The sequence below is a fragment of the Pararge aegeria genome, chromosome 13, assembly GCF_905163445.1.
Source record: "Pararge aegeria chromosome 13, ilParAegt1.1, whole genome shotgun sequence".
Taxonomy (NCBI): Eukaryota; Metazoa; Arthropoda; class Insecta; order Lepidoptera; family Nymphalidae; genus Pararge; species Pararge aegeria.
Genome location: NC_053192.1, coordinates 2,486,716 through 2,499,612, shown reverse-complemented (window position 1 = coordinate 2,499,612; position 12,897 = coordinate 2,486,716). Strand labels below are relative to the sequence as shown.

At 35.7% G+C, this 12,897-nt stretch overlaps 2 protein-coding genes across 6 annotated transcripts in view; one reads left to right on the top strand and one right to left on the bottom strand.

Annotated features, from left to right (window-relative positions):
• The window catches only part of LOC120628747 (lutropin-choriogonadotropic hormone receptor-like), a 109,588-nt gene that overhangs the window by 27,149 nt on the left and 69,542 nt on the right, over nucleotides 1–12,897 (top strand). The window lies entirely within an intron of this gene.
• The window catches only part of LOC120628745 (CCR4-NOT transcription complex subunit 3), a 55,694-nt gene that overhangs the window by 41,096 nt on the left and 1,701 nt on the right, over nucleotides 1–12,897 (bottom strand). For all 3 annotated transcript variants that reach the window (XM_039897345.1, XM_039897347.1, XM_039897346.1), the window contains exons 3-4: nucleotides 1,119–1,274; nucleotides 271–450 (exon numbers count right to left, since the gene is read on the bottom strand). In XM_039897345.1, coding sequence (XP_039753279.1) covers nucleotides 271–450; nucleotides 1,119–1,274 — 336 coding nt within the window. The remainder of the gene's footprint in view (nucleotides 1–270; nucleotides 451–1,118; nucleotides 1,275–12,897) is intronic.

Here is a 12,897-nt window from a genome sequence, read left to right as displayed (position 1 = left end):
TGTGTGTGTCTGTCTGTCAGTCAGATAGTCATTGTATTTGTGTATGTTGTATGTATGTATGTAAGTATGTATGAATGTATGGACGTATGTATGTATGTTAGTATGTATGTAAATATGTATGTATACATAAGTATGTATGCATGCATGTGTGTACGTATGTGACTTTGGCAGGTCCTAAACTGCTTGTTGTATTTTTATTTGAGTGGTAGATTGTTTTGCAGGTAATGTCAAAATGATGACCAATATATCGAAAAGTGAACAAAAACTAACCTGTTCAACTTCCACAGACATGTTGTCGAGCATTCTTAGTAGAGTTTCGAGCTTTTTTATGTGGAACCTGTGCCTCTCCAGTTTCAACTTGAGCTCTTCCATCCGGTCTTGCTTCTCCTTGTCGAGGCGTTTTTTCTTACCAACTAATAGTGACTCCACTTCCGATTCAAAAAGATCAATCTGTGAAGTAGACACGTAAATAATGAGTTGGTGCTTCCATTATTAACATGTTTGATAACACCTGCAGTTCCTCCTCTTTTTTTACACGCTTTATTTTAGCTTCACCTGCATTTTTATTTTTATGTTTGTAATAGTTTGATTTCATTCAAACTTGTTGATATATCGAGGACTGATGACAATACATACATTAACTTGATAAATAATTCCAATTTACAATTTAAAAATTAAATTTTCGATCATTTATATGATTTTCAGCTGTAGTCGATAAGGCAGGAATGATGCTAATTTTCAATTATTTTCTAAAAAACTAAACTAACAGGTAGAAATTATTAATGGAGTAGAAAAAAAATACTTTGCTATTTTCTGGTGGCGGCCATTTAGAAAGTTGAAATTATTTGTAGTGTATAGCCAAGCCATTTGATACCCAGATTGAGGGAGTTGTTGAAAAGTATATAATCTGCCATTTTGTAGGTCGTCTTGGACCGACTTTCATCAAACAGCTAAAAGCATCCCAACTTATTCGACATTCAAACAAAAGAAAACACAACCAAAATCGGTTCATCCGTTAGAGAGCTATGATTCTACACAGACACAAGCACACGCAAACACACACCACGTTTAACACCCCGTTGTTTCAGTGTCGGTGGTTAGAAACACACGATAGTTACCTGTAAGTTAAGTGCATCAATGGAAGTGATGAGCCACGCCGACATCTCGTCGCGCTCCTTCTGCGCCGGGTCCAGCTTCTGCGCCGCGCCCAGCCCCTCCTTTGAGTATGCCTTGGTTTTTGTTTCGCGTTCCACCACCTTGAACCTCTCCATTTGCTGTGAAAACACAAACAGAAACAACTCTGTTAATATAAGCTCAAATTATAACAATGTTGAGAATTGTTGAGTTAAGTCTCTTTATTCGTTATGCTTTAGACGGCCGATTGGCGCATTGGCCGATTCCCGCCACTGGAAAATGTTCGTGTGGTGACCATCAAACTTTTTCAGTGTCTGGGTGTTCATAGGTGTGTAATTCATACAAAAATATTCATCAGTCATCTTAATACCCATAACACAAGCTACGTGCTTACTTTGGGGCTAAATGGCGATGTGTGTCGTAGTATATTTATGCTGGTTACTTAGTCTGAGATTTATAAAGGATATCACTACTATAAGTTAGGAGTGTCAATTTACTTTGGAGATGAGTACCTACAACAGAATTGGCACCAATGTCAGTATTGAATTCCTAACGCACAAGACTTATTTGAGAGGCTTTAATCGTTTCATCGTTCCACATCCTTTAAAAAAAGTTGCGAGATTGGCAATGTCCACCCACGTGCGTTCGGAAAGCAAATTAGGCCACCTGTCCCACTAATCATCAATAGTCCAAAAGAAGGGATGCAGCCAGTCAGAGTTGGGGCTTCGGCCGTTCACTTTTCCATACTCCGAGTAGCCTAGGAAAGTCGGCCGTTTGTGTGACTAAGGATCCGTATCTCACGCTAAACAACATTACTGCAAGGAATCTTTTCCCCCGAGTATAACCCAAAAGGAGTCCTGCAATATAAGACCCCGGAGCATCAGACCATGCTCTGAGGAAGGCCACCAAGGTGGTTTTAGTGGGAACGAATCACACATAACCAGAAGAAGTCGCCTTATTTACCTCCTTTAACAAAAAATAAAAGCCCAGTTATTCTCCACAACATCACATAAATCTCTTACCGACTACGACGGACTACTACAGTGCACGTGTCTCCTCCCACAATGAGAATTGCTTATTGCGTAGTCCACCATGCTGGCTCAGTGCGCATTGGTGGACTCTACACGCCTCTGAGAACAGTATGGAGAACTCTGCTCTCACGGCTAGCATGTGCAGGAGACAATTATATCCCCGGGGAAAGGGTAAAAATGTATTGTCTCCCACGGCTTTATCAACTCTCAGAGCACTAGAGCACAATTGGAAATAATATGCAAATAATATATGTGTAAACTTCTCCTATTCCCTTTTCCCGTGCTTTAGCATGTGGTCACGTTAATTTTATCCCTTGTCAGGGGATATAATCGGGGGATATAATTTTTGTCTTCCGCCCGTGCTAACCCTGCAGGCATGCAGGTTTCCTCACGATGTTTTCCTTCACCGTTGAAGTAAGTGATATTTTAATTACTTAAAACGCGCATAACTTGGAAGACTTAGAGGTGCGTGCTGGGTTTCGAACTGGGTTCCCGAAAATGAAGCGGGAGTCCTAACCACTCACATCACCTCTTACTGGCCTATCACCGCTCCTATCTATAGGTAATGTGGCAATAATCGGTAAGGCGCGTCAAACTGCATTCTACTCGAGTACAGATAAGTTTTTTTTGTTTCATACAGAAGAGTTTTTGGAAAAATGTTGTTCTTATACCTTTTTTATCTGAGAAATGATTGCCCAGATTGATTATTATTAGTCCATCTCACGCACAGACGAATATATAGGAAAGGTATGTCATGTCTGTCTGCAAAACCGGTAAACCTTTATGGCACCAAGAGAGGTCAAACAATCGTTGTTCGAAAGTAGTTTATATAGATAAGAGATTTCGCAGTCAAGCCTCCATTGTTTCATATTCAACATTATTCGACGATTAGCTATTATTTCTCAATGATTTAAAGGTGGCAACTATTTATCAGACGCAAATGTAACAGAAGAAGTATTTATATATAGTGAAATTCTGTTAGTTAAATTAAGAGACAAGATACTAAAATACGTACAAAACATTTAATTGAGGTGTATTCATTCCACAGATATTTATGACTGATTAAATGTATTCTTATACAAAAATCGATTGTAGATAAAAATAACTTTTTCAATTACGTGTAACTCTAAACATAAAGGTCTTGAATAAGTTTTGTTTAGGTCCTTAATTTTTTTAACTCGCGATAACTTCATAATAAAATGTCCGACTAGAATGAATTAAAAAGTATCTTACTGCTATTTAAATGCCCTTAAACATTTTATTACACAAAAAACTAATACTGCAAATCAAATGTAACCCAAAAGTGGGTTACATTGGTGTCTACTGGAATCCTTAATTAAATTATTGTGATTTAACTATAATAGTTAGATATACGCCCTCGCAGAATTTTTTCTAGGTAATAAAGAGTACCTTATTTATTTATTACATATTTTTTATGTATCACCCATAGTTTAATCAGCGCACGCTAAGTAATTTAAGTAAATGATTTTTTTATAGGAAAACTAGCTGTTGCCCGCCACTTCGTCTACGTTTGATTTTGTTTTTAAAGTATTCAGTATCGCTAAGCCTTAAATGATTATAGTAATATATATATATGTATATAACATGTGACTATAATTAAAGATCTTAGCTATCCTATCTCTTAAGTTAGACCAGACTGCTCACGGTGAGCCAATTAAAATCGGTTAAATAGTTTAGGGAGTCCATCGCGGACAAACATCGTGACAGGAGATTTATATATATTAAGATATTGCTACTTCGGGTTACTTTAGTTTAGCTTTCTTATGGCGAAGAAATGGTTAAAATCGGCCTTGTTCTTTCAGAACCTATTAGGCACAAACAACAAACAAAAAATCTTTCCTATTTATAATATTAGTATAGATACAAAGCATTGTATACAACGTTGACTTCTTCAATATATAAATAAATAAATATGCAATAGGAAGTTTAGATTAATCGCTAACTGATTATTCGTCCTAGCCACAATTTGCGGTATCCCTTCTGGTTGGTGGGTAGAGTTTAAAATTTAAAAACTTCAAGAGTACCAAAAACTTGTTGCCGATTAATTTAAAGCGATATATTTACCAATTAATTATTTATATGCTAAAAATTGTTAAATAGTCAATAGCAGGTGAAGGCGACAGGTATACAGGTAGGATATAAAGGAATTCTCGAAAGTATACACCCAGCTGGCTTCACTTGAAACTTGACCGACGAAGTTTTGGAAAAGTGAGTGGAATTAAATAAACATTTTTTGAGATTATTACTGAGTATTGTTTAGTATAAAAAAATATTTAACAAAGAAAAAACTAACTTCGGTAATAAATGCGTCGGTGGAAGTCGTTTAAAAAGACTTCCTTATCAACGCGTAAAGAGAACCCGTTTTGCTTGGTTAAGTCTATATGGAGACAAAGCGCGGAAAAGAAGAGACCGTATAATTTCAATGAATCTGATGCCAAAAGTAACTTCTCTGAAAGGGTCCGGACTCCGGAGTTATATCATGCAGATGTTGAAGACTGACTAGCCTTGCGTTTAAAGGGGTATTACGATACCCCAGACCCCTACGAAACGGCGGCCAACAAAAATAGCAGATTCAAACAAAACAAGCCTTTAAGTATCTGAAATCCCCACGTAAATCATAATGAAAGTCAAGGAGTTTTGAGAAAAAATGGTCAAAGCAAAAACTTCATCATCATGCCAACCAATGGACGTCCACAACTGGAAATAGATTCTTTAAATACCAAGGCCTTGTACCGCTTGGGTTTAGTGGCTCCTAGCTTGATGTCACCCGTCCACCTCGTAGGGGGTCTTGCAATGTGAGGCGTTTGTGCGAGGTCGCCATTCCGGCACCTTGGGACCCAAACGTACATCGGTTCATCGAGCTATGTGCCCCGCCACTTTAGCCTCGCGACTCGTTATATCGGTAGCTTCTGCGGATTTCCTCATTCCTGATTTGATCACGTAGATACACTCCAAGCATAGCTCTCTCCATCGCCAGCTAAATGACACTGGGCCTCCTTATGAAATTTATCTAATTTATCAAATATATTCAAACGAGCAATTCTTATTTCCGTACGTCGATACTAATATTATTAATGTGTTTTTGTTTGTTTGCCTGTTACCTATTTTCAACTCAACCGATAGTCCGATTTAATCAAATTTAGCACAGTGCTAAATTTGATTAAGATCGGATCAGACAGAGCTCTCACCTGGGAGAGTGACATCTCTCTCTCTGGTCGTTCCTTCATCACTGAAGATCGTGGTCCTGGTGAGATCTTAACTTCGCGCTGGTAAACTGTCTTCATCAACTTCTGTTGGAGGCCATTTTGATTTTTGCAGCTGGTCTGCCTATTTTGTTGGGGACCGGCCTCTAGGTATTTTACCTTCGTTGTTGCCCGTAACTATAATTTTTTCCAGGCTTTCATTCCCCCGCCGCATTATGTGCTCGAAATACGAAAGCAAACATTGGTAACATATAGAGGAAAGTCGGAAACTAACTCTTAGCTGCGCCAGTATAGACACATTTGTACGCTTGGCTGTCCAAGGTATTCTCACCATGCGCCTCCAGCACCACATCTCGAACTTGTCTATTTATTTATTTATTTAGGACACTAACAATATACATATTTACCATATACAGTAATAAACTTGTACAATATTAAACACCTTACCTTATATGTACATCTATAACAAGTGACCATGACATTCACAAAAATTAATAATAATAATGACATGTAAACATAGCAAAACTAAAAATAATCATAAAGATAGGAAGGAATATGCGTTCTGTATGTAATATCTATCTTAAGGGAGGGCTCGCCGATAGGTAAGCGATAAGCTTTTTTTTAACTACCGGGTAAGAGTTATGAAATATGTCGATGCCAGGTAATAATCGTGATATTACGTTGTATTCAGCACATATACGGGCTAGTTTTCCAAGATGCGTCCTATCGAAAGGTCTATCCTCTGCCTTTCTCTTGCGTTGATGGTCGACGTTTCAACTCTGCACATGAATATGGACAAAGATATGGAGAGAGACATAGGATACTTTTAATCCTGGGAAAATAGAGCGTTTTCAAGGGATTCATATTAAAATTTGTTTTGTAGCAGTTATATGTTACCTATGTTTGGCTCAAGCCGCAGCTGCGATCACAGCTAGCTTAACGAATGAATCAGTTTCTATAAGGGTTTCTAATACTTGTATCAAGTATTGTATTAAGATAAGGTTTTCTTAAGTTTATCTAGATTTAAGTGTCTTGTATAGTGTCCTAAATTCTCGCTTTTCTAGCAAAGCGAGAATTTAGGCCATTACCCATAAAAAAAACTTCCCATGTACAAATCAAGATCACTGGAAGATAACCACTAAATCTAAAAAGCTGACACTCGCAACTTCTTGCACGTAAAATTATCGTGGAAATAAGATACTTTCCCAGGCTTCAAAAAAGCCTACGTCTCTAGTTTACTACGGTATGTATCTGCTGTGTAAATCGGTACTATTTATATATTGTATTTATTTATTATTTACTAGCTGTTGCCCGCGACTTCGTCTGCGTTTGTTTTGGTTTTTTGAGACACGTGGACATAAAATTTAGGTGAAGTTGTACTGAAATTTTTTAGTTGTGTATTCTTATAAGAAAAAAAAATGTTCGCATAAACAGTATCTGACAAGAACAGTCTGACCTCCTCCTATCAGTCTCAGCTCCTCCTGTCACTTACAAATAATAGTAATCGATATAGGACGCATCGAAATCGCATTGTTAGTTGATTTATATGCTAAAGGTTAACGAAGAACATTTCTATCATTTTTTATATAAAAGTCCTTGTGTAAAATCGTCAAACTTTTCATCACCTCTCCCAAAGGAACTGAGCTTAATTTCGGGATAAAAAGTATCCTATATTACTTCTATTACCTCCAAGAATATGTCTCAAAGTTTCATGATGATCGGTTCAGTAGTTTTTGCGTGAAAGCGTAACAAACAAACTTACATTCACATTTATAATATTGATTATGATGATAAAGCTAGAGAATTTCACCTGCCTCATATTGTCATAAGAGTTGAATTTCCATATTGCTGCACGTCAAGCAGTGGCAGGAGACAAACAAATCATTCCCCGTTCATATACTTAATAGGGATATATTTACCCTCGTTTAATATTATACGTATATTATTTTGCACTTTATCTACCCGTGCGTCCACTCTCGGAGTGGATAAAACTGTGGGAGACAGTGGCGTGCGCTTCATATAGCCATAAAAGCACTGCCTACCATTAAATTGATATATAACTCGTATAGGAGAATTTTTGCCGTTTCATGCAATTTTCCTGGTGTATGCATACCCTCGTAAGATACTCAGTGCACGCCATTGGTGGGAGAAGATGTTCATGATTGGCCTATTCATTTGAAAAAAATTCTACCGCAGGTCCAGCAAAGGCAGGACAGCAATTATATCCCTCGATAAAACCATCTGACAAGGAATGAAATTAACGTGCCCACCTGCCAAAGGGTGGCAACAGGGAATAGGAGAAGTTTACTCCCGTTTATTATCCCACGTATACATGGATATTATTTCCACACATGCGCCATTGCTCAGAGTTGATAAAACTGTGCGAGAAGATAATATATTGTCTTTTCCCTGGGGAGAAAAATTTACCCTGCTGCTAACCGTACTGAAACAGGTTTATTTTTATTGTACTCTACTTGAATTTTGTTACCTTAGTTGCATACTTTTTTATTTAAAAGTAACAGAGCGCCTACAAACCTCCATACGTTTTTTTAGACCGATATTATGTTTCCAACTTTACTGTAAAATTTAATTCTGGAAATATTCTTTGCAGTTAAATTGATTTAATCATCGTACCATTGGTCCAGCGTTGGACTGCCCAAAAAGGTTATGAAAGGGAAAGTTAAATGTTTGTTTAAATCATTAATTTCACCTATACACAAGCATATAACCGTTTAAGTGAACTATTTATAGTGAGAACAATAACAAAACGCGTTTCGATAACAAGATAAATAAATAACTAAAATGATAACGACTACGATTTCAAAATATAAGCGCAGATCAGAGGACATAAACTTTATATGCAATTGTTATGAATAATAATGAACATTTACGTTTTTAAATTAAACGCATATATTTAATTCTAAACTTAATAAATTGTGCATTAATAATAACTTTACCTACTACAAAAACCTTTGGCAAATTTTTTTTTTTGTTTTTCTACGTCGGACGTACGAATAATAATATCGTACTTATATGCAATTTTAGTGAAAGTTTGGTGTTTATGACGGTTTTTTAGGGCTAAAGATTTCCAAAAATATTGCGTGTGGTATCTAGGTTGTCAATTAAAGGATGAAATTAAAGTTTCAGGATTTATAAATATAATTCAACCGATGGCGAAATAGAGAATACAAATTTTTGTTTGTATTCTAGTCTCTGTTCACCTTGAATTAAGACATAGCATCGAGAGGAAAAACTTTTACCTTTTCAGCTTTTACCTCTCACTAAAATCTATTGCTGTTTTATTAAAGGTAGGTAGGTATTAAAGGTAAATCTTTACCTATAATAAAACAGCAATTGAATGACTACTGTCCATTAAATACATTGTGAAAATTTTGATCCCGGCAAGCTATAACATCGGTACAGAACTCAAAACAGATTTAATTTTAATTGTTGACTTGCCTACTTGGGCATCACGCGGAACGTTCCCAAGTACTGGGCACATTTTAATTACTTTATTTGTACCTTTACATTAGGGATATTATTTTATCCCAAAAAACAATAGCGTTCCTACAGAATACAGGGGATGAAATGTTTCATCAATTTTACTGTACAATACTGTCCAAACCTCAATCAAGCGCCCCTATTAGATATCCATAGGGGTTTCAGACGCGTATCCGCTTCGACGTAGACCGGGGGGAAGACGGCGGCAATGTGCCGTTCGTCAGCTTTCCCTTGGGAGACAGCAGATAACTATTGGGCTAGCTAGCTTAGCTAGCTTGGGGACCAAGCTGTCCCGATCCCATTCTCATTAGCGCGGGAACCCCGGGCTCCCCGGCACTCAAGCGGGGTTGTTGCTAGACCTCCGGGAAGTATACAACAAGTTATCCCGGGCATAGTTTAGTTTTCATTTCAGAAGGGGCCGTACCACATTAACTCTGCCCTGCCCAAGGAACGGAGGTAGATTTAAAAAAACGAGGATGACTTGACTGTTCTTGCGTTAGAAAAGAACATTAAAATGAATGAAACTTTTGAGCCACAAGTTTAAGATGAGATCTATATATTTTTATGTTCATCTTTGGAAACAGAAATATATGTTATTTGAAATTAAATCAGAAGAGATTTTTTTAAGGCATATTATAATAAAATAGATCACTCAATATTGCTTACATTCAGCCAAAGTTATTTTTACCTATAGTTTGGTGAAATTCGTGAAAAACAATAAACTAATACTACCTTAGTTGGCAAGTAGAACCAGTCTACTTAAAATATTTTGAATGATAAAATGATAACTTTATCAATGGGATTCTTATATGACCATAACAACAAAAGTATAAGCTCAAGGACTTTGGCAAAATAATTTCAGTGAATTATTATAACCTTCCAGTATAATCTGGCAACCTTCCAGGTAAGTATACAAATTTGTAATATCAAAAAAAAGAAAAATAAATAGCCTTCCCTTTTAAACAAACTATCTACAGAAAATATTTTTTCAAATCAGACTGATAGTTCGACCTGATAAATATACAAACTATTGCACGCCTCATAAGCGAAGCGTTGAGGTTGTGCTCTACTCTCGACATTTCAAAAAAAGCAGTTTTCTCGAAACTGAAATGGATTTTTTGTTATTTATATTGCACTTACAGGTTAATTTGAGTACACTAATATCAAGTCAAATAATTTGTCAGGCACATAAAATACATTTCAATAACAATTTTTTTGTTTAACATAGTAAATAATAACATTAAACATAATCTTTTCTGGACGTCCGTGTATGGACGGGTGTATGTGGCATCAAAATTGGTCGAAAAAATGATCGTATCGGAATAATTTTTTTTTAATTATCTAAAGTAACACACGACATAATTTCTTAGTTAATATGAGCGTTCAATTCACTGTCGTTAAATTTCCATGTAATTATTCTAGCTAATATTAATTGTAACTTTCAATGTGCAATCATTATGACATTCCCGTGTCTTGTTTACAAAAAATGAATAATAATTAATATGAAAAAAATAAATTGTAATGAGCATTGAAAGAAATTTCAATTTTATTGTGAAAAAAATGAGATTATGAGGCGTGCACTTTTGGATTTTCCAAATTTTTTTAATTTTATCATCAAAATTTTGGATAATGTTGCATCTATTTAAATAACAGTTTTTACACAATGTGTAACGGAAATACTGTAGAAAGGCGCATAAGTATATTTCATAGTGTAATAATATTACATCAAAAGAAGCATATTTATTTTTCTATACAAACAAATTCAAAAAATTCTAGGTGTTTACTTATGACCTATTGAAGATAAAAGACCGACACGCGCATAGTACTTTTGCTACGCGACACGTACCTAATAAAATAACAGTAATCACTTGATTTTAATTGTGCATTTGGTTTTAGGGCTGTATCTGTATTCTTTCAGTTTCTGTTTCATAGATAAGCCTCAGACAGACAGACTGTATAACAGTACATAATGTACTTCTAATCCTGTGAATTATTCTTTCGGTTTACATTTACACATTGTATATTATTGAATGGCAATTAATATCTTAGCTATCCAGAAGATGATGCCATACAGGCATGAATTCTGGGATGGATATGGCCACCAAATAAACTCATTAGAAAAATCAGGATATCAGTGCTAATGAGAAATTATGTATCAACAAGCTGGAAAGCTAAATTACAGAAAAGATAGTCATAAGCATTTGAGTTTGGTATCAAATGAAAGGTGTTGTTGTAGTAATTTTGAAAATTTTGGAGAGATTTGGAGATGTCTCTTAAAAAGTTCAAAGTTTGTATTAAACGTAATAGAAAAGAAATTATAGTAAAGTCCTATTTACCATAATAGGACTTTTCTATAAGCTTACGTTTAATAAAGGACTACCTAATCGATAAAAAAGCTTGGGTGTATATTATTGCTCTAACCAGGTTGCTCTTCTAATAATTTAAAATGACATTGTGAGATGGTGATAACAAAAAAAAACACCCGGCTAAGTTTGTTGTGGGCTTCTTCTTAGACCAGGACGCGTTTGGAACCCTCGTAGCTTTAGTTTTAAGTTTACGAATGTGGTTATCGCCATCATCTCACTACCGTGTAATTCTTATGAACGCATCAAAAGTGCCACCTATGGGCCTACTTGAATACAGATATTTTTGACTTTGAAATATGTTACTTCTCATGGCAGTATTTAAAAAATTTTCTAATTTTATAACTCCTATTAACCAAATATGCTATAACTTGAGAGAGAGAGACCTAAAGATTTGCCTACCTTTTTTCAGCTAGGTACACCTAAATGGGCAGCACAATTTACATTCAGAGTGTAAACATGTATGTTCAGAAATGCTCTAAAAACACATAGAAGTAACAGTAAAATGGCATCAGTCACTGAATTCCCATTAGCCTATATTGGTGTCAATCGATTCATAACTACACTAGGTGCTGCACTATTCAACCCAACATTATACTGCCATTGCTTAAAGCAATATAACTTAATATTTTTTGTGTTGTTTTGAAATTATATTCCTCATTTTTGGAATGCATAGGTTTGGCATAGAAACGGTTGAAATAAAAACTGCTTTAAGCGAAGGAAGTAATACCCCAGATTTAGATTGAATATTTTCATACTATTTGCAATTAATTTATCATAACAGAGAACGAGTTGCAGCTTCCTCTATAGTACTACTACCATCTACTGCCATCACCATTCCATCTAGCATAGTGATTATGGCCAAACCTTCCACTTGAGAGAGGTCTTTAGACCAGCAATGGTCTGTTATAGGCTATTGATGATGATATAGTTCTAAAGTTTGGAGGCAACTATGCTGACCATTGAATGCTTTTAACATGTGAAAACGAAGGGTAGTCTATTAAGCAAATGGATGTTCAGATATTCATCTTCCAACCTAAAGCTTCAATCAATCTCCTCGATTGGGTAAATATATATATGAATATAGCTATTTACTAGAGGCTATATGAATGGGAAAGTACAAAAGAACCACTAGGGTGGAAAAGCTACCGTTAATAGGGGTCCACAATGTAATAGATTAATAGAATCTTTGAAGGCAAGAGTGCAGTTTGTGTAAAGTTGAGCTAACAAGTTGTAATAAAACATTAAATATTGTGTAACACTTGTCTCTATTGCCATGTTGTGACAAATAAATATAGATAGACCAATATACTGTATATTTTGAGTAATAAAACTATGTAGTCTGTGAACACTTAATGTCATTATTAGCTGAGTATTTATATATTATTTTATATTTGTATTTAATGGATCAAGGTGACCCCAATTTTAAGTGGAAAACTGTCACATAAACAGTGCAACACTTTACAAAACATGCAAGGAACATATCCCACAAAGTGATGCTCTGTCTATCAAACTAGTGTTTTTCATGTGTCTGTTACTACACTAGCAACCATGCTCTTCAGACCAGAACACAGCAAAGCTGATATATGGCAGAAATAAGCCTGGCGGCAGTACTTTCCCAGAACACTCCCAACTTTACATTCC